General features: G+C 34.6%; 1 protein-coding gene across 2 annotated transcripts in view; it reads right to left on the bottom strand.

Annotated features, from left to right (window-relative positions):
* Positions 1-23378, bottom strand: part of SPOPL (speckle type BTB/POZ protein like) — a 94519-nt gene that overhangs the window by 8039 nt on the left and 63102 nt on the right. For both annotated transcript variants that reach the window (XM_069067861.1, XM_069067860.1), the window contains exons 2-8: positions 22714-22849; positions 22243-22364; positions 21851-22002; positions 12218-12345; positions 5142-5319; positions 5006-5061; positions 1104-1226 (exon numbers count right to left, since the gene is read on the bottom strand). In XM_069067861.1, coding sequence (XP_068923962.1) covers positions 1104-1226; positions 5006-5061; positions 5142-5319; positions 12218-12345; positions 21851-22002; positions 22243-22364; positions 22714-22797 — 843 coding nt within the window. In that variant the 5' untranslated portion in view covers positions 22798-22849. The remainder of the gene's footprint in view (positions 1-1103; positions 1227-5005; positions 5062-5141; positions 5320-12217; positions 12346-21850; positions 22003-22242; positions 22365-22713; positions 22850-23378) is intronic.

Here is a 23378-nt window from a genome sequence, read left to right as displayed (position 1 = left end):
TTTTGTAATGAAATCCTTACAAGACATGAATTTTAGTTTCTCCAGACTGATAATAGTGACTAGAATATTATTACGTATCACTTTAAGGTTTATAAAAAATTTACTTCATATATATCCTTATAACACCCTTGTCATGTAGTAATTTAATTTATTTCCATTTTCAAAAATATACTGAGGTTAAGACAATCTAAGTGATTTGCTGGATCTGGCCGAACCTAGATTCAAATACGGTTCTGGTATTCTCTATAATATACCATGCTCCCTAAGTGAATTAGTTTACACTAGTAATTAGACTAACGTACTCCTAGATAGCCAACCGTGTATTATACACTTGTGGATTAGCATCATCTACATTACTCATTCTTATTCATTAACTTCATCTTTATTAACCTATATGTATTTGAGCTAACTAGGCAAGTCAGTGATTTGTTGCAAGTTTAAAAAGAATTAAAATTATTCTTAAATATAAGGAAAATATAAATAAGAACATTCTGCTGTGGGAAGAAAAAAGTTCAATTATTTTCAAAGCAAGAATTTGCAAGAATTTCCTGATATTTCAAATTACATTCCTTCTCTTTTTTCCCCAAACTACAACATAAAGCTATTTTCTCTACAAATATGCATTTCAAGTCCATTTCTGAAGCAAAGTTTGTACAACACAACTGGATTTTTAAAGCTATATGATTAAGTGCCTTGCAAAATGGATTTAATAAGTGTTTACAAAAATAAAAAATTAATGACACTCCATATTTACTGTGATAAGCGACTATTATTAAAAGCAACATACTCACAGGATAAAAATACAATTTGAAAGTATTCAGTTTACAATCCAATTTCTCTTCTCTCAAAAAATATTTTCCCTAAAAATCTAACAGTTTTACTATAACTTCTTTCCAATGTATTTTATGACTTGTTCATTTCCAAAAGCCCCCTTTTCTCAACATTACCCACTAGATATTATTTCAAAAGAACCATCAAGAGTTATATAGAAAAACAGATTATTTCTACAACTCAAGACATTTACAGGTTTTATTTTTCATAATAATTTTAAATAAAAATCAAGCTTGGGAACATTTTTACCTCCTTAAAAAAGAATTACTTACTTTGTCTGCAGCTGCTAACAAGTTGTCAGCCATTTTTTCAAGGTTTGGTGCTTTCCCTGTATAAATGAATCTCATCATTTCTTTAAAAACCTCTGGGTCTACATCATTTATTTCTACTCGATTCTGTTATTTAAAATACAAGAGAAAAACATGAACCAGAATTAATCTTTTCAAAAAATAAACTGAAACCTAGTTTACTTCTTCCTGTGTAGCATACTATTGCACATTTAAAATCTTAAAGGTATTATTTTAAGAATTTCATTTTTAAAATATTTAACAAAATTTTCAGTTTTACTTTTCTCCTATACATAATCTCACCCAGGGATTCATGATTATGCTAATCCTTGACTGCTAGGCTGAGAGCTATTCCAGTAATATTTGTCAGTGTGGGCTGTTAAGTCTCAAGTGCTGTCTTGCTCATGAGTTAAAATCTAGGAAACCGAAAAATCCTTCCAATAATTCTAAGCTCATATAAATGTACTTCTACTTTAAAGAAATACTGGATGGAGAGAAGAGTTTTTAAGGTTACTCCTAAGGGTTTGAATCTGCTTGGGGAAAAGGAATAGAGTAAGTGAAACAGAATCAAAGAGATCTGGTAATGAGAGGTAGTTAAGCTCCAGTCCACTGTCACCAGCTGCCTGCTAGAAATCTGCTTCTGAATGTCCCATAAATGCAACACCTCCAAAATTAAACTGATCACCCCCCCCAACATAATTGCCTTCCTAACTTTAAGGCATCATGATCCTTCCAAATCATCCAAGTTCCAACTCTTAAGGTATCCTTCACTCTCCCATAGACCCCATATTGAACCAGCTGCTAGGTCTTGTTGACTCTACCTCTACAAAAGATTTTTCATCTTTCTAGTTCAGCCTCTCCTCAATTCTCACCTGTAGCAAAATAGCTTTCTAATTGTTCTCATTGCTTCCAGTTCCCTCCACATTTTAAATCCACCTATCCACACAGTCACCAAATTATTATTATTATTACTATTTAAGTATAGGTATGACTGTCATTCTCTTGATCAAAAAATTTCAGTGGATCCTCATTGCTTGTAGGATGAAATAAACATCTTCAGTACCTAAAACCCTTGAAAATCTGTAACTCTATCATTCCAAGCATACTTTCCATTTCTCATTCTTATGTAGGCCAAGCTGACCGACCTGATGTGCCTATTACCTAAATATTTTCTCCTCTACCTCTATGCCTATAAACAGGCTGCATTTTATTTCTAGAATAAAACAAATTGTTGCTGTTGTCCTTGTTCCCTACTTGTGCCTCTTGGAATTTCTAGTTGTATTCAAGGATCAACCCAAATCACCCCCTATATAGGAGGCCTTTTGTGATCCTATCTAAAAGGAACAACTACTTCTGTGAGAAGTTAGGTTAGTTTTTGCCTAAAACCTTGAAACCTATTGGTCCAAGAGGTCTAAAGGCAAAAAAAAATTGTAGTAGCTCCGTGGTCACTAATTGTTGTATAAGTATAAAAGCCCAGCAAATCTAAGGCTCCTAGAACTTGACATATCCTGATTACTGAGCACAATACCATGAAAAATAGTGGAGCTGTGTCCATATGAACCAATATTATATCCTTACCAAATATTGTTTCCATACTAGTGTTAATATTTTTGATAAAAGTAAGATGCTCTAGAAATGTTTCAATTCATTACAATGTCCAGCTTGACTCAGAACACTGCGTTATCTCCTCCCTACCATCAGAGGAAATTATTTTACATTTATGTATTAGTGGACTTGTTGCTTCACAACAGCAGAGAAAAGAGACCGCCTTAGATGTACTTTACTACTGTCATTGTCTTTGAATCTCCAGCTCATAGTACAAGATCTAGAAAATACAAAGAATTACATAAATGCTTGCTACACTGAATTGAACAAGAAAATAGTTACACTGCCTCTTTTATTATCTTCTTCTTCTTCTTATCTATATTATTAGCTTATTCAATTCTGGATACTACATTTAAGGAAAAACCAATATCCAAAAAGTGATGAAGATGAACCCAGGCCATACAAAGACAGGTCTGAGGAAAAGAACAAACTAAGGGAGGATATTAGATGTCCTTCAGGCATCTGAAAAAGTATCATGTAGAAGAAGAATCACTTAGATCTTGCTTTTTCCCCAGAAGTAGGAATAGATCCTACAGAAGCACACAAAGGAAAATTTCCTAAAACAGCTGTACAAAAGTAAAGTGAACCCTGCTTGGAGATTTTTCTTTACTAATTCAGTCATGTCCAACTCTTTCAGATCCTGTGGACCACAGCACACCAGGCCCTTCTGCCCTCCGTTATCTCTTGAAGTCTGGCAAAGTTCACGTTCTTTGTTTCCATGACACTATTTATCCTTCTCATCCACTGCCATCCCCTTTTCTCCTTTTGCCTTCAACCTACGTTTCAGCTTCAGTATCTGACCAAGCATTGACTGATTTGACCTCTTTGCTGTCTTCTCCAGTATCACAATTCAGAACTGCTGATCGTGTGATGCTCAGGTTCAGCTGGACTGTGAGAGTCCAACTCTCACAGGCAAACACCAGAAAAACCACAGCTTTGATGGTACAGACCTTTGTTGGCAGTGATGTCTCTGATTTTTAGTGTGCTGTCCAGATCTGCTATAGCTTTCCATCCAAGGAGCAAGTGTCTTTTTATTTCATAGCTGCAGTCACCATCTACAGGGATCTTTAAGCCCAAGATATAAAATCTGATACTTCAGTTTTTTCTCCTTCCCAACAGATGCCAACATCTTTTTTTGTATATTGTTTAATGCTGAACTTCAAGCCAACTTTGTAGGGGGGAGAGGTGTCTCTTTCACTGGGTATGCTGTAGAGGAGTTTCTTGTTCAGTTTCAGGTAAGTAAAAGGGGCTAGTACAGGACAATCAGACTCAAATGGAAATGCGATACATATCAACTTTGAAAAGAACCCCATAAAATCACATTACCTATGTTGTATTACATTTTTCTTTATTTTATTCAACATTTCCCAATGTAATTTTTGTCAGGTTCACTGGTAGTTTTGGGCAGAGCATTTCATATACCTGGTCCAGATAACATCTGAGATTGTTTCTGGCATTCAATGTCTTAAGTGAGTAGTTGAGTCTGATGTTCTGACACCATTATCCCTTTTCAGACTTTTTTTTTTTTAAATTTTCTTTTCCTTCAGTCATACTCCAAGTTATGCCTTCCTGCCTCCATGCTTTTTGCTCAGGTACCTCTGTGTACCAAGAATCATCTTCCCTAAACCATTTATTCAATTCTTACCCATCTTTTAAAACCTAAGTTTAATTCTCAAGCAATGCCTAGCACATTACAGTGGACATAATAAGTACTTAATAAATGCTTTCTGAATATTGAATGAAAGATAGCTATAGTGAAAAGAAGGTGAGAATATTTTTATTCCAATCTAAATGTAAAAATAGTCATGGTCAGAGAAGGGACACATGCAGATTTCTCTTGGTTTCAGAGGCCTCATTCAGGACTTTACTTCCACAGATGCTTATTTGCCGATTAACCTAATAGTATTTAGGTGAGAACATCCCTCCCCCCCTGCCCCCCCCCAGCTCATAATTACCTTTATGCTCAAACTGTGGAGAAAAATGGGAAAGACTGGCAGTAACATCATTATCATCACCATCTTTATTATTATTATTTTTATATGGGTTTTAAGGTTTGCAAAATGCTTTACATGTGTTATCATCAAAATGTACTGAGGAATGGTCTTGCTTCTATCTTTCTACTATATATTTTTGGGGTAACATACTTAGGGATTTTTTGATAAGCATTTCTGAGATCATCCTAGTTTAATTTAGAACAGAATATAAAGAGTTTTCCTTCCAAAGGTACACATACTTAAAAAAAATGTTAAAATAACTCATAAAAGCTGTTACCCCTCGTTTACCTTTTTGCTTTCTTCCATTTCATGTTCAAACATTGCATTAAAAACGAGGGAGCGAGCTGTAACAAGAAATTAATCATTAGCATTCAGGTTTAAGAAAGAAAAATAAACATATTTTGATACAAAAACAGAAAAATACCTGCAAGAACAGATTTATGAGCTTTGAATTCTTGTCCTCTTACAAAAAAACTGCAATCAGTAAATCTCGTGGTTTCCCAGAGATTCCCTAAATCTTCTGCTAATCGACATTCAGGTACTTTCAAAGTGTTTGTATTAGTCTGTCCTGATATATTTACTGAATCTTGGACCACGCTTACCTGAAAAAAAAAAATCACAGCAAAACAAAATACCATTACAACTGAGTATCAATGATCATTAATTATAATACCAACACTTACATTTCATATCTTTAAAATACATATGGGATTTCTTTTACCTTTCTATGCCAATTATATACCTTCTAATAAGCACATTAAGTTGTTAGTTATATTACAAGTAGCAAAATTTAACATGATACCTGGCATACAGTAAGCATTTAACAAATGTTTATTGAGTGAAGTAGTAAAAATAATACAAGGTTCACAAAGATGTATTTCTATATAGCATAAGGAAAAGAAAAGGCACTATAGAACATAATAATTCATGTAGAAATGTACATTCAATTAGGTGCCAGATTTCCATGCAGCACATAGATTAAAACTCATCTACTAGTTCAATTCCCTTAAATACCAAGATTTCAATTTATCATCTATAAGAGGCCATATATTGGTATCCACTAGATAGCCTAAATTACACGAAGAACTTCAATTTGGCTATGATACCATACTTATAACTATGTGATAGCAAGTAGGGAAAAATTTTAAAGTTTCTTATTTGTAAGGATTCCTATTATTATGATATATAAATTATATCCCCCAATGCATCATAGTTGTCCAGTAATTCACAAGTTAACTTTGTTTATAAACATGTGTTTAACAAAGTCATTCTATACTATATGCCAAAAGCTATCAGTATTATTTAATGAAAAACACTGAATAATTTCTGCAACAATAAAGTTCAAGCATGAGTTAATCATTTCTGTCTAGTGTATTTAATAGGTTTTATTCACTAACTACACAAACATACATCCATACACACATATTTGTCTATGTATTTCCTTTTTTTTTGCTAAGAACTTTTAAAAGTAAATTGCAAATATCACTTCTGTCTACATGTAGACATATCTATAGATTTGTAAACATCAACAGAACACATAAATAAGGCCAACAAAAACACAGAACATACATATCTTACATTTATATAGTTTTAAGTTTTACAAAGGATTTATACATTATCTGATTTATATAGAAGAGTTACTTTGGAAATGGGCAAATTAAACAAATTTGTCAGCCCTGCTATTAGGTAATTCTTTTACATTTTATTTTAGGATAGCCACCTGGATACAAAAGTTTGAATCTATACAATTCAAATTTTGTGGATATATTCTAACCTGATATGAAACTCTATACTTCATTTGAAACTTCAATCCTCAGGTCTTATTGTGAATCCTTACTTTGGCATTAATATCTGATCCAGAGTACTAGAAGGTCCCTGCAAAGTAAGTTCTATGATTTGAACCAAACTCTTGCTTACTAAGATCAGTGCTCTTAAATCATTCTGTCTTAAAAACAATTTACTTTCTCTAGTCTTTAGCTTCTTTATTTATGAGATCAGGATTGCATTAGATAATTTCTCAGGTCCTTTATATCCCCCAAATCTTAACAGTATGTTAAAGTCCTATATTCATGTATTTTACCATGAATTAATACTAAGAGGTCTAGCACTAGAGAGACCTAGTTCAGATAAGAGTTCAACCTCCTTTTATAGATGAGGAAACTGAGTTCTACTAAACTGGAAAAACTTAACTGTAGTCCCAACAGAATACTAAGAACTAGCCTAAGTAAATTCTTGGGCCATGGCAACACAAGATACATACTTTTAAAATTGCACACTACTAATAAAGTAAGCGAAGTTAAAAAAAAAAAAATACAGCAACTATATTTTTCTCTAAGAAAATTAGAAAAATCTATTTTTAAAAATTCCTTTCCAAGGTACTAGGAGTTAAGAAGAAATGAATTTTTGTCCTGGGTTCCAGTCATATCAACAACCAACTTATTGGCTTTAGGTAAGTTACTTTCCCCTCCCTGGATCTCAGTTTCCTCACCTATAAAACAAGAAGGTTGAACTCTATCTGAGCAAGGTCTCTCTAGTGCTAAGCCTCTTAATATTCATGGAAAAAATAAAGCAGTGAAAGATTAGAAAATGTAAATGGTTTATAAGACAGCATGATTTAAAAGCACTGATCTTGGTAAGCAAGACTTTCATTCAAATCACAGACATGATGCCCAGTAGATGACTATGAAATATTATTAACTTCCTAATCTGTTTTCTTGTCTGTAAAATGAGGTAAATTATATTCACCCTACTTATACCTCATAGGTTTCTTGGAGGGAAAGCTCTTTGCAAAAGTTGTAGTACTTTTCAAAGGTAAGTTATTATTAATATTCACCCAGGCTACAATGCTAGTTAGTCCCAATTCCCAATGTTCATTCTACTAGACTGGATTCACTGTGTTTAGAATCTAAGAAATATTTTCAGTATGATAGTGCTTTTAATGTATTTTACTTACTGTTAAGAAAACACCTTACCAAAAAAATCCACATAACAGCTACAGAAACAATTGCTTGACTGAATTAAAAATATTCTGTTATATTTCATAATTCCATAAACCAGAGTTCTTCTGTCCTATTAACTGACAAACTTCTCTATCACTAATTTTTTTTTCTCTAGGAAACTTTGTCTAGATTGATCATACAGCTTTCCTATCCCTGACTCACCTCAAGACCAAGAATGCTTATGAAAGTTTCTAATTCCATTTGACTACATAATCCCAGTTATTGATTTCTTACTGGCATCTATTTGCCATGTATTGTTATAATTCAACTCAGTATTATTTTTTTTCCTTTATCTTATCATATGGTCATATGCATGGACTTTTATTAGTCCACATCAGTATGAATGAAATTATGCTCAAAAAGTTTGCAATTTTTTTAGAGGGCATGGATTGGAACTATATAATTCTCTGTAAACAGCAAAGGTGAATATTTTAAGAAACTAATACTATTTTTAAAATGATGATAACTTAGATGACAGCTGTATAAAGTTAGCCTAAGAGTAAAGATTTTTTAGATTGCTTAACTTCTGCCTATATATTTAATTATAACTATGCATTAAATATGAAGAGTAGAGGAAAAGGTGGTGGGAAGAAAATAATTTGTGTTTCTTTATGAAATAAAAAATTAAACAAAATCATAAGCAATCATGGATGAAATGTACTATGCTGCATAATTTAAAATATTCTAGACCACAAATAAATTTATTACATCAATATAGCTACCAACATTCCACATTACAAAATAATTTAATGGGATAATTTTTAAGTGTGGTTATGAGCTTTAATTTAGCTAAAGTTTGTGGGCAGCTAACTTTAGTAATTATGGTCAAAATAGGAAAAAATGACAAAATTCAAATACAACTAATGTTCTATTTAAAATATTGAAATGAGAATACATAAATATAATTACAAATGTTTCTGATTAAAACTCAGAATCAAAAATTCAGAAATAAGGCTGATAAGGTGATATTTTGAGGTAAAATATGTCATCTCAAAAGGAAAATGGGAAATATAACATTAAAAACTCACCACTTCTTTCCTCAAATATGAAAAATGGTCCACTTTTGAGCCAGACCCACAAAATGCAATCTAAACTAGGGAGAGTACAAAGGAAGCCTATTCCTCTCTAGGTCTAAGCTGGCTTTATGTCAGTCATCTGTCTAGTGAATCCGGGTCAATCTTGTGGTTCCTTAAAATATTTGACCTGCTGAGTTTTATGATTATTTTAGGCCAGTCAGATTCATCTGATGGTAATTAAATCCTCAAAACTGACTCAGTTTTCAGGGGAATACTAACTAAGCTAATGACTCAGGGCTACATGGTACTCAAGGGCCAATTTCCCCAAGATTCCAACCCTTCCCTACCCTATTGTGAATCTATGTCATGTGCCAGGCTGGAGCCAATCTAATTTTATAGTATTTGTAAGGGAATTTGCAATTTATTGGATGAAAGGAAAAAAAAAAAAGGCTGGTTAAGCCAGTGCTTCATTATGCCTATTGTTTTCTCAAATACTTCTTTTCCCAAAATAATTTTATATTGCCATTCATTACATACTTTAGAAAAAAATCATCTTGTTCCTAAAAAGCCTGTTTTCCTCCTGGTCACTACAATGAAGTATGTAATTTGCAGGCCAGGTTATGCTTTGTACGAAGAGAATAGCACCAAACTGCCTTACCTGCCTACAGCACCACTTGCAGGGGAGGGGGAGGAGGCAGTTCTCTATGTAGGCTCTGTGCAACGCTTCCTCCTCTTCTGCAAGCAGTGCTGATGATGCTGTGGAAGGAAGTCGCATCAGTGAGACTGGGCTAGATAAAAGATGAGGATATGTTTTGGTAGGAGGGAATAATAAATTGCTTTCATATATATCTTCTCCATGACTAGTATGATTCCATGCTACTTCAGGGATACCCTAGTCTATCCACATATATACAAAAGTTTAAAAAGACTGCTAGGTATTTTAGGATTCAAAAAGCTAAATCTGATAGCTATCAACAGATCAATAAAGTGGGTCTTTTAGGAGAGGACTAATGTGTCATGGAAAGAAAAATGTGAGGTCTTTTATTTCCCCCAAAAGATGTAGCAAAATAAGAATCTGAATTTTAATTACAGCCTTAATTCTGAATTTCTGGGTTATCAGTGTTTCCAAATATTTTGAAATATATTTCAATATAAAAATTAGCAAAAAGTTACAGAAAATAAGTTATAAGAATATTTCATCATATATTAACCTGAACAATTTAAGATAATTATCAAGCATAAGGTAGAATACTAGTATATTAAGAATGCTCAAAAATACTTTAAAAAAAGAAAATAACCCTATATTTAAGTTGAATAATAGCCCACAGGCAGCAAATGCTTGTATATGTCAAGTTAAATAAAACTTAAGGATGATCTTGTGATGAGCTCTTAAGAACCACAAGACACTTGTTACATCTGCTTCATCAACCAAATAATTGTATTCATAACAAATGCACCATATAGTTAATTTAACCTGTCTTAAGTAAAAATAAGATGCACTATATTTGTACAATGTAGTCTCAGGGGGAGGAACATTTCAATTATTCCTCTGATACAATATAATGACACTTAATCATGTTGCAATTTTGCCAAGAAAATTTTACATATGTTAAAAATACAGAGATTTAAGCTAAACTATTGGAAGTATCTATGATTCCTCTAAGTAATTAATTGGTCCACAGAAATTACAATAACTTGTCAATATATAATATGTTTAATACTGAGCATATTAGACTACATCCAAATTTTCTGATTAAATTTTTAACAATTTTTTAAAGTTACAAATGTTTCAGTAAGAAAATTTAGGTTATTTCATTCAATTTCCCTATAAGTGACAAGAAACTTCTAGTTAGTACAGGGGAAAATCAGCTGTTTCAGAAATACAAAAAGTGATCCTATACAGCAGCAATTCAAAGTTCCAAACTGAGACAAACCTAAAGTATAAGTTTGAAGTCTGGGAGTAGTACTGTTTTTTTGTTGTTGGTGGTGGTGGTATTTTGGTTTGTTTTTCTATTTTTATATGATTTTATGCATATATTAACACTGGAAGGACTGGAATTTAAGAATACATCAAGGGGCAGTTAGGTGACCCAGAGAATAGAGCACCGGGCCTGAGTCAGGAGAACCTAAGTTCAAATCCGGACTCAGACACTTAACACTTACTAGCCGTGTCACCTTGGGCAAGTCACTTACACCCCAAATTGCACTGCCTTACCCCGTCCAAAAAGCAAAAATAAGAAAAGAATACATCAAAAGACCAACCCGGATCAAATGACACTGCACTTTTTTATTCATAAGGCAAAGAAAATGGATATAGGATAAAAAAATTTATTTAGAAGTAAAATTGAATTTATTTCTGTCACTTGACACATCTGGTTCTGTTAGTATTACTTTATCTTGTGATACTAGTTACAGAGGTGGGTATTTTAGCTGTAACATTCTTTCTTAAAGATCCTAACACCTATTATTTTTATGACCAGTTGTTTGAATATTCACAAGTTAGGCATTTTTCTAAGTTTCTTTTAAGTTAAAGTCTTAAAATTTTTTTTAACTTTTCTTAATAGAAAAATAAATAGGGGCAGCCAGGTAGCACAGCGAGTAAGAGCACCGGCTCCAGTGTTGAGAAGACCTGGAGATCGAATCCCGGGCTCAGACACTTAGCACCCACCCAGAAACACCTGGCCGTGTAACCTTGAGCAAGTTACTTAACCCCAATTGCTTAGGGGCGGCCAGGTGGCTCAGCGAGTAAGGGCACCGGCTCCAGTGTCGGGATGACCTGGATCAAATCCGGGCTCAGATACTCAGCACCACACCCAGAAATAACTGGCCGTGTAACCTTGAGCAAGTTACTTAACCCCTATTGCTTTAAAAAAAAAAAAAAGAAAAAAGAAAAATAAATAGCACTGCATGTAACTGACATCATAATAGTTGTATGAGTGCAGAATGGTCACGTATTCCTTTAGCTGCAAATCTCTTTAAATTTGGATAATAATACTTGTACTAAATACTTCACAGAATTAAGATGATAAAACTTGACATATAAATATTAATAAGTAATATTAAAAATCAACAGAAAATACAATAGAAGATACTAACTACATAAAACAGGGTTTATCAAATAGAAGACATTCAATCACAGATAAGTTTATGTTTCTTTCAATTTTGTCTGGACCTTCATTAACAAAAAAAAATCAGTTCTACCAAATGTATTTCAAATTTTAAAAATAGCATTGTGGGGGCAGCTAGGTGGCAGTGAATAAAGCACCAACCAGCTCTGGAGTTAGGAGGACCTGAGTTCAAATCTGGCCTGAGACACTTAACACTGACTAGCTGTGTGGCAAGTCACTTAGACCCAACTGCTCTGCCTTCCACCCTCCAAAAAAAAAAAAGCATTCTTATTTCAACATCAATTTGTAATTTTGCTTTATTTTTGTTAATTACAAAATTCAATTGTATAATTTCATGAAACAAAGAATTGTACCTACCTCACAAAATAATGTAAGCTTGTCATCTGGTAAAAGACCATTAGCTTCATCAAGCAAAAAATCTCTCCTAATGAATTTTTTGAATCCCCAGTCCTTCCCTTGTACAAATCGATATGCTCTTTGGCTTTCTGGTAGAGAAGAGAAAAAGAAATTTCAAGATTCACAAATTCAAGAAAGTTATTCTTAATGATAACATGTTTACATGAAATGTATAAAAATAACAATTGGACAATCATGTTGTATATGTCAAAGTATGTGGGACTATCCTTAAGAAAATATTACAGGGGTGGCCAGGTGGCTCAGCGAGTAAGAGCACCGGCTTCAGTGTTGGGATGACCTGGAACAAATCCGGGCTCAGATACTCAGCACCACACCCAGAAATAACTGGCCGTGTAACCTTGAGCAAGTTACTTAACCCCTATTGCTTAAAAAAAAAAAAAAAGAAGAAAAGAAAATATTACAAAAAGCAAATGCAATTAGGTTGTCATTTTTACTTGCAACATGTGTGTATATATATGAAATCTAGATGATTCCTTTTGCCTTCCATCACTGTCTTAGCAATAGATTCCTGGATCTTTTGTTGAGCAACAGGAACAAAAGAAAGTGTCTGAGGTTACAAAGGAAAACCAATTTAATACTTTATAGGATAAAAATGTACAGTACAAGTATCTCAGTATATTACATATGCTTATCAGTATCTAACACTAGTATTATGTCAGGGACTCATAATTATTTCCAGATAATCTATTGCCCTGACAATGCCTCTTCCAAAACTTCTATTATATCATTACCTCACAAATTTCATCAGTTTCACTTTTGCTCCCATCAAATGGTATGAACCTTGGTCATCCTAAAAATGGTGAAGCATCTTCCTCACTCAACTTTTAAATTTCCTGAACCTCAGTCCAAAATTTAATTAAAAAAATTTACTTGACACTGCTACTTTAATGCCATACAAATTTATTAAATATGTATTAGGTATGACTCTGAAAATAGGCTGAATCTGTTTTCTGAAGAGCAGTGTAATTAATTATAAAGAGGCATATTATATTAAGACCAACCACCTGGTAATGAAATGTTTTGACCATGGTAATTCATGAAATTAACCATGAATTGAAAATGGCTCTTGGTCTTGTGTGGTCATCTAAGTAATGACAGGAGGAAATGGGGCAGAGAGTGTTAAGTTTTCAGACCATCAATGAACTTTAATTTGATGGCTGGTATTCTAAATCTGAGATCCTTATATAATGACAAAAAGAAGAGACCAGGTAATGTTGACATTCTAGTTATATAACAAAATCAGAAGAAAGGTGCAGCAAAATGGAAAACTGGTCAATCAATATTCTTTAAAGGTGCAAACAAAGAAGCTGGCAAAGTAGGTTTTATAACATAAACAAAAGTTACTAGACATACTATTTCTTGAGACATTTGGTCACTGCTTATTTCAAGACTAATGATAAACATCTACAAAAAAGATTTTCATGAAAATTATTAGTTTATTCATCAATGTCAGTGGCTATGGCCAAGGTGGCCCTATTCTACAAAATATTTGATAAGAACATCCCCCCCAAAGTCAAATCAATATACATCCTAATACTTGGTGACTTCAATGAAAAGGTGGGGAAAAATTAGGATGGGGAATAACAAATGGCAAAATATGGTTCAGAAGAAAGAAATGATATGGGGCAAAGACTTGCAGATTATTCAAAAACTTAAATAGCTTCATACAATGAGCACTTTCTCAAAAAGTATTAGGAGTCATAGAATATGACAAATTCTAAACATCACAAAGAATGAAACTGAGTACATTTTAACTGACAGGAATACTAGGGAATTACCCTACAGCTGACTAACTTTATAGAGTGAACCATCAACTCAACAGATCAAAGATCAGAATTTATAATAAGGAAATGAGAAAAAAAAAACAGTGTACAATTAAGGTAATTTAACCCAGAATTAACCCAGAATCAAGAAAGCTAGTGAAAACTAAAAACAAGAAAGTAAGAACAGAAATTCCACTCATACCATTAGAGTTTAATCCAGACATTACACCAACATAAATCAATGCTAAGACATTAATTGCTAGAGAAAGCAACTAAGTCTGCAAACACCTAACTTTCTTATCAAATAGGAAAAGATGGCTACAAAAGGCTATGCCAGGTTCAAATATAAACTCATCTATAAAATCTTATGAAAAAGGAAGATAGACAATTACAAAGAATATTGTCTCATACAGTACAGGAATAATAAAAGATAAAACCAGTTTAAATAAAGTATGGCACAATATTCAAATACGCAAAGGTATCTTAAGGGCTTTCTAGGATGAAAATGGAAAGAAGACTATAAATACACAAAAAAAAATGGAAAAAGAATTGCAACTTCATTGCTCCTTCAGGAATACTGGAAGTAGGGGCGGCTAGGTGGTGGCAGTAAGAGCACCGGCCCCAGAGTCGGTAGGAGCCGAGATTGGTTACAGCCTCAGACACTTAACACCCACACAAAAAAACTGGCCATGTAACCTTGGGCAAGTTACTAAACCCCAATTGCTTTGGGAAAAAAAAAAAGAATAATGGAAGTATCAAAACTTGGCCCCTAACATCACAGTTCCCATGGCACTAATAAGCATCAGAAATAGCTCTGAAGAAAAGAAAGACAAGAAAATAACTCAGACTGGGTCAAGAATATATAGAAGAGAAGATGGTGGAGTAGAAGCAGGACCTCCCCTCTGCTCCGGCTTCCACCTTCCCCAATCCATGTAAAAAGCGGAGTCTAAACAAACTTTGGAACTGCAGAACCCACAAAATGACATAGAGAAGCTAACCTCCTGCTGAGGACAGCCCAGCTCCACCAGCACAGCCCTCTAGAGCTGAGCCCAGCCCCACCCCGAGTCTTTAGCCCCAGGGCAGGCCTGACCAGCTGCAGGCCAGAGGGACTCCAGAAGAGCAGCAGCAGTGGCCATTTCCAGATTTATCAACACACAGATGCAAAGGACAAAGTGAGAGGTCAGTACAGTCTGGACTTTGGGACCAGTAAGTGGGAGTGCGTGGCTTTTGCCCCCCAGGTCGAGAAGCCACATGGCAGCTCAGCTCCTGGCCTGCAGAGTGTAGGGGGACCAAGCACCAGTCTGAGGGGTAATTGCTCTTGCTTTAACCTTCTTGGATCTGGATTGCAGTCTACGGTGGAGGTCCTGGGGTGTGTGTCCAGCTTGCCAGAGCGTGTGGAGACCTCAGAGAGGGTACCCATCTAATATCTCCAGCAGCTGAGAAAACCCCAGGATTTGAGACTAAAGCTCCCCTGTCTGGTGGCAGAGTCCTACTGTGGTAAAAAGCACAAGGCTCAAGAGAATGAGGGGCGACATGACCAGGCAAAGGAAACAAAGCAGACAGAAGATTCCAACATTAGACTCCAATTTTGTGGACAAAAAGGAGCAAAGCATGGAACAGGAGGAAGGCAGTGAAGTCAGAAGTCCTGCACCAAAAGCTTCAAAGGAAAATACAAGCTGGTTACAGGCCATAGAGGACCTTAAGAAGCAGATAAGAGAAGTGGAGGAAAAATTGGGAAGAGAAATGAGAACAATGCAAGAAAATTATGAAATGAGAGTCAACAGCCTGACTGAAGAAAATAATACCTTAAAAAACAGACTGACTCAAATGGCAAAGGAGGCTCAAAAAGGCAATGAGGAGAAGAATGCCTTAAAAAGCCAAATTTGCCAGATGGAAAAAGAATCTCAAAAGCTCAATGAGGAGAATCATGGCTTCAGAATTAGACTGGAGCAAATGGAAGCCAATGACTTTATGAGAAACCAAGATGCAACAGATCCAAACAAATGAAAGAATAGAAGGCAATGTGAAATATCTCATAGGAAAAACCACTGACCTGGAAAATAGATACAGGAGAGATAATCTAAAAATTATTGGACTACCTGAAAGCCACGATCAAAGTAAGAACCTAGAAATTATCCTCCAGGAAGTTCTCAAAGAAAACTGTCCTGATGTTTTACAACTAGAGGGCAAAATAGTGGCTGAAAGAATCCACCGATCACCTGCTGACAAAGATCCCAAAAAGAAAACTCCTAGGAATATTATAGCCAGATTCCGGAATTCCCAGATTAAGGAGAGAATATTACAAGCAGCCAGGAAGAAACAATTTGAATATTGTGGAAACACAATCAGGATAACCCAGGATCTGGCACCTTCTACACTGAGGGATCTAAGGGCTTGGAATATGATATTCTGGAGGGCAAAGGAGCTGGGATTAAAACCAAGAGTCACCTACCCAGCAAAACTGAGTATCATGTTTCAGGGGAAAATATGGTCATTCAGTGGAATACAGGACTTTCAAGCATTTTTCATGAAAAAACCAGAGTTGAATAGAAAATTTGACCTTCAGATACAAGAAGCAAGAGAAGCATGGGAAGGTAACCAGGGAAAAGAAATCATCAGGAACTTATCAAAGTTGAACTATTAACATTCCTACATGGAAAAACAATAATTGTAACTTATGAAACTTTTCTCAGTAGTTGAAGGTAATAGAAATATATATATGAGGGTATATGGGCAGATGAATACATATGTGAATGTGTGTATATATGTTTACAAGTATACATAGATAGAGGTCACAGGACCAATTTAACAGGAAGTGAGAGAGGAATATAATGAGAGGAGATGGGGAGAGACAGAATGGGGTTAACTATCTCATACAGAAGAGGCAAGGGGAAATGGTTACAATGGAGGGGAAGAATAGGAAGGCAAAAGGGAATGGGTCAACCTTATTCCCATTGAATTTGGCTTGAGGAGGGAATGAAATACACACTAAATAGGTTATCTCACCCTCCAGGAGAGTAGGGGGGGGAGGAAGGGATGAAAGGGTGGATGATGGAAGGGAGGGCAGGCTGGCAGGAAGTTTGAAGCACCCACTTTTGAAAAGAGAGGGGATCAAAGTAGAGAATACAACAAGTGGGAGGTGGGATAGGAGGGAGGGAACTATAGTCAGTCTTTTACAATATATCTACTATGTTATTGTTTTGCATTAGCCACACATGTACATCCTATACTGAACTGCTTATCTTCCCAGTAAGGGTGGGTGACAAGGGAGGAAGGGAATGAATCCGGAATTCAAAGTTTTAAAATCAAATATTCAAATGTGTATGTGTGTGTGTGTATACACTACTATCAATACTATTTTACATGTAATTAGGAAATAAGATATACAGGTACTGGGGCATAGAGATCCACTGGAAAAGTCGAAAGGGGTATGGGAGAAAATATGGGAGAGAGCAGATTGGAGGAGGGGATATCCTGTGGGACTGCTATTTTGGGGCGGTGGGTAGGGAAAAAATGGGGAGAAAATTTGTTACTCAAAATCTGGCGGAAATGAATGATGTAAATCAGAAGTTAATAAAGCATTTGAAAAAAAAAAGAATATATAGAAGAGATCTGGGAAGTCATACCACCATGAGCATACCAAAAAACCAAAGGGAAGATATTTGAGGAACTGAAAAACTCTTGGAACTTGTTAGTATACACCCCCTTCCCCCAAAAGAGTGAATGAGAAAATATCAGTAAACTATTGACCTATGTGCATATTCTACACCATGTATACAGAATCTTTATGAGAGTTGGCTATATAAGAATTGAAAGTATCCTCAACAAGAGTATTAGTAAGGAACAATTAGGCTTCTAAAAGCATGACTCAATAATAGACCACATCTTTATTATCTCTCATAAAGAATAGAGAGATATAGAGAATACAAAATATCATCAATCATGCTTACCATTTGTTGATTATGAAAAAAAATTGACTTTGTAGAACAAAAACATCACCTAACAGGCTCTTTTCATAGCAAATGCCTCCTATTCATACAACATTAATCAGAATTCCTTGGAAATGTTAATGACAAAAATAATGGTATTCAATAACCCTCTCTAATAATAAACTGACAAAAGATGGGATTAAGGCATTAAATAGGAAAATGTACGGTGAGCAAAGGTTTTAGTCACTGTGATGAAGGACAAACAAGACAGATTCCTGGTTATGGAGTGACTACCTGGGGATATTGAGGTCTTTAAATGCTCCTGGTTTGTAGATGACATTGTGTGTAGATGACATCAAGCCCCCAGGACACTGCAAGAGCCTCATGGAAGAGCTATGTAATCACTCAAAGTTCTGTTCACTCACAGAGTAAAGACCAAGTGGATGAACAATGTCTATTGCCCAGATTCCAATATGCAAGTGAATGGATACCCTTATTATATCTTGTGCAAAAAGTATGTCTATGTGGGATAGATGGGGCCTAATAAGCAATAACAACGAGTATTTATATAACACCTACTATATGCCTGACATTATGCTCAAGTGTTTTATTTTTACTTCACAACTTGAGATGGGAGGCTGACTAATTTATTATCCTCAATTAATAATTGAAGAACTGAGGCAAAAGATTGAATGACTTGCCTAGGATGGTCATATAGCTATTAAATGATTGAGGGCAGATTTGAACTCAAGTCTTCCTGACTTAAGGCCTAGCACTGTATTCACTGTGCCACCTTTAATACTGGCAGTAGTTTCAAATTGCCTGACAGTTAGATGCTATTATTAGTTCCATTTTATAGAAGAGGAAACCAAGGTCAACAGAGGTTAAGTAATTTGCCCAAGATTACATAACTATTGTTGAGGCCACATATGAACTCAGATCTTACTGACTTTAGGCCCAACATTCCATCCACTATACAACCTTAGCTGGATGAGAGCATACTGAATTGCTTTGGGGAAATCTTAAGGCCTTTTTGCTGACATCAAGTTTCCTGCAATAGCACAGACCTATCTTTTCGATATAAACATTTTGCCAGTCTTTCCTAAATAGCAATGAGACATAGAATGTCAGTGTTTATAAAGAGCTAGAGATGTATAGAGAGTAATCACATAGAGAGTAATGGAAAGGCATATGGCCGGAATGAGAAAGCAGTGATATATAACCAAAAAGTAACTTTTAAGAACAAGAGTGAAGCATAATATTAAGGAATTATATGACAGAATGGAAAACATATGACAGGTCAACAACCCAAGTACTATACTGGTAACTTCATTCTGTCAGGAGAAAGTGAGAAAGGCATCCAGTATATGTTGCCTGAATGGATTCTTTGCAGCAGAAGTTCAAGACAACATGGATGAGAGTCACACATATGAGTAGTGATTTTCATTGTCAAAGATAACTTGAGATATGATACAATAAAAAATTCATTGGGTATAAGAGTTTTGAAAGAGGAAAAACACTCTACGGAAAGGTATTCAACATCCACTGTACTCAGATAATAAAATAGACAAATTATAATGGAATTCATGCTTAAATATTATTTTAATAATATGTAAACTCTTTGAAAATGAGAACTCTCACTTTTCTCTATTTCCCTACCTGACACATAAAAAATAGCTTAATAACTCATTCTAGTTAATTTAATTTAAAATATGAAATATGTTAAAAACAGGTACATGGTAATACTCTTTATATTCTATTACTATGTATATGAAAACATCTTTTATTTAAAGAAATATTTAAGAAAAATGTAAAAGTTTAGGTTTGGAAAGAACTCTGATTAAATTACTTGGTTGTGATTTAACATCTGGAAATGTTGAATGTTTTAAGCCACAAAAATTAACTACATATAGCTAACAATCTACTACATATGTGAAGAACTGCATACAGTTTTCCATTAACTTCAAATGCAATGCACTTCTCACCTATATTTATGAAATTGGGAGCTACGTTATGACAGGTGTTTCTACAGTAATCCTGAACAGATTTTAGTAATAAGAGAAAGTGAATGACTACTAGAATAAAGAAAATAGCAAAAGATACTCTATCTTTCCAGTTTAACTGTGTTCACTCAATTAACTGCTGAAAAAAAAGGCAACAAACCATCTGAGTCATTTATTCTTCTCTCAGGTAAATGATTCCCTTTATTTTTTCCAGGTTATTTAGTTATTTATGGTAGTTAAAGGGAAGCAATGGGGAATTTACCCCTAATAGTAACTCTTTAAGGGATAAGTAATATCCAGATAAAAGTTCTGGGATATGGGAAACTATGGTAATGAAAAAAGACAAAGCAAAACTATTCAATACTCATTTTGCTTCTGTTTCCCCCGCTTCCAAAAAGAATGATATTTGGACTAGCTTAGGAATGGGGGAGGTAGCTAAAGGAATCTGAAACCCAAGATATGTAAACAAGTAAGAAGTAAAGTACTAGCTTTGCTTGACAAGTTCAGGTTACATCTGGTATTCCCAGGATGCCAGAATAAAAAAAAAAAATCACAAAACTTATATACATGATGGGTGGGGTATCATCAATGTTATGAAAGATATTAGAAAATGAGAAAGATGACAGAGGACTAGAAATGGGCAAAAGATGTTTTGATTTTCAAAGAAGGCAAGAGAATAGAATATGTACACTATGGGGCAATGAACTTGACTTAAACTTTGGGCAAAATTCTTTAATATTTTGTTAAGGGTGGATGAAGAAAGGACACAAGCATTTATATAGCAACCTGTGCACTAAGCACTTTAAAAATATTTCATTTGATCCTCACAACAATGTTGAGAGGTAGGTGCAGTCATTATCCCTATTTTGCATTTGAGTAACCCAGGCAAACAAAGGTTAAATGATTTGCCCAGAGTCACATGACTGTAAAGTATCTGTGGCCAGATTTTAACTCAGGTCTTCCTGAATCCAGGACCAGTATTCTATCCACTGTGCCAGTTAACTGCCTCCACTGATAAAGGAGAGGTGATAAGGAACTAGTATGGCCTCATCAAGAAGAAGTTGTGGAAATCTGTATTTTTTTTTTCAAGGTTACATGGCTGGCAGAACATTGTAGAGATAATTTACCTATATACCAGCAAGGCATCCCAGACAGTCCCTGAGTTGTTTCTTGTGAACAGGATAAAGTGAAGAATAACATATTTCAGTGAATTCAGAACTAAATGAATGATTTTACTCAAAGAGGAGTCATTAATGAGATGTCAACTTAAGAAGTAGTCTTCAGTGGCATGTCCAAAAGGGCTGTCCTTTGCCATTTGTTGTTAATATTTTTATAAATGTCTTCTATAAAGTACACAGATAGGGCCTAAGAATATTTGGTACTAGTTACAGAGAGGCAAATTTAGGCTCCAAGTAAGCAAAGGCTACCTTAAAATGACAGCTATGAAAAAGTGGAAGTGGTTCCCTTCAGTTGAGGTCTACTGGAAAGAGTAAGACAACATCTTACTAGAGATACTGTGGAGGAGATTCTTAGTCAGATGTGGGTTGGACCAGACAATCTTTGAGTTCCTTCCAAGTCTCACATTTTGGAAGCATGTGCAGATGTGCTTATGTGTGTATTTTAAAATATTAGCTTGTTGCAAACAATTTAATGTCATCAATCACAATTTCTTGCTATCACCTAAATCTAATCTTAAATAAATGAAAAAATCCCTGTATTGTTTCTAGGTTTTTTGTTTGTCTGTTTTGGTTTAGATTTTTGGGGGGTGAAGATGAAGGGACTGCAGGTGAAGGGAAGTAGGAAAAGCACAGCAAAGACAGTAGGATTTAAATTAACACAGGGATTTCCTTTTATTAATCTCTTTGTAAGATCACTTACCCATTGCTTTTGTTTCTTCCCTTTTAGCATTTAGAAGGGAAAATTTGAATTTTGCTCGAACTTCACTTTTGGGGCAGCTGACTAAAAGCAAATATAAGGACAAGTAGTCTTTACTTTCATCATCTAATCCCTTTGGATTTACTCTCAGGCACCTAAAATAAAACAAGTTCATATGGAGAAATTTAATAATTTAAAACTTTCTTTTAAAGTGAGCTACAATAAAAATATAATTTATATTATATGATACAAATGGCATCTCTACTAAGTCATCTATAGTCCTTTAATTTTTCCACAGTACAAAGAATTTACTTCAAATATAGTCCTTTCCTTACGGATGTCTATCAGGAAATAAAAATTAGCAGTATAAAGTAGTTTATAACAAAAAGTCTTACCATTTCATTTTGTCATTTGGGCCTGATGAAAATGTAGAACTTTTTAAAACTTCACCCATTTCTTCTCTACAAAAACTAAAGTTATTAATGGTCCACATGTAGGAAAACTTTACTACTTTAACCTAAAAGAGTCAAAAAATTACATTTGTAAGTTTTTTTCTGCATTTTTCATATGGGTTATAGAGCTTTTCAGGTGGGGGACAGGGAAAGACATCAAATCTATGACATCACATGGAGATCATAATAACTCCTTCTACCAATATATATCTTCACTTTCTCTGAAATTTACAAGTCTAACAGGTAAGGTACTCCGGCCAGATGAAGGACTTTAATAAAGGTTTGCCTAACTCCTAATGTACTCTACATTTCTGCTTCTCCCCCAAAATGGTCAGTCCAGAAAATGTTTTTCTTAGAAGTCAGTTATCTTACTGTTTTAAAGTTTAAAGTAAGGTATTGGTAAAGTGTACTTGCCTGTGTATAACACCAACTTTCGGCTATAGGCCCACAGGTCATCTCTCCAGGTGGAGGTGGGGTGGGTACCCTAGACATTGCCATTTTATTGAAGGTTTTTATTATCAGGTCAGTAATCTATACTTCAGTACTTCACCTGTGAATAAAATAGTTTTATGTCAGTTTATTCAAAACTTTAATGACTAGAATAACAAAAAAGTGATAACAAAGAACTGGAAACATAGCAGCTGACAAATTTCATTACATTAGTATAATGGAAAATTACTGTGCTGTAAGAAATGATGAATGAGTCAAATACAGAAAATATAGAAAGATATATCTATCTATCTATCTATATAGATATATATAAACTGATACAGCAAAATAAGCAGAGCCAAGAAAAATACACGACTTTAACAATGTAAATGCAAAAAAGCAGCACGTATCAGAAAGTCAGAAGTGAGCGGGATATTGAGAACAAGCACAGCTCCAAAGAAGACAGACAGACAGACAGACATAAGAAGACTTTCCCACTATAATTTTTGGAGGTGGCACATTACATGTACCTTCAGACTTTTTCAATTGTATTGATCAGTTATACTGACTTTTTTCTCTTTTCTTTCATCTTTTTTATGTTTAAAATTACTATATTTTTATATGGGATGGCTCTTTAGGAGTGGAATGTG

The sequence above is a fragment of the Petaurus breviceps genome, unplaced genomic scaffold, assembly GCF_028583685.1.
Source record: "Petaurus breviceps papuanus isolate PSGF00001 unplaced genomic scaffold, PetGlider_PUasm1.0 90752, whole genome shotgun sequence".
Lineage (NCBI taxonomy): Eukaryota > Metazoa > Chordata > Mammalia > Diprotodontia > Petauridae > Petaurus > Petaurus breviceps.
Note: the sequence above shows the minus strand (reverse complement) of the source record. Positions and strands in the feature narration are given on the sequence as shown.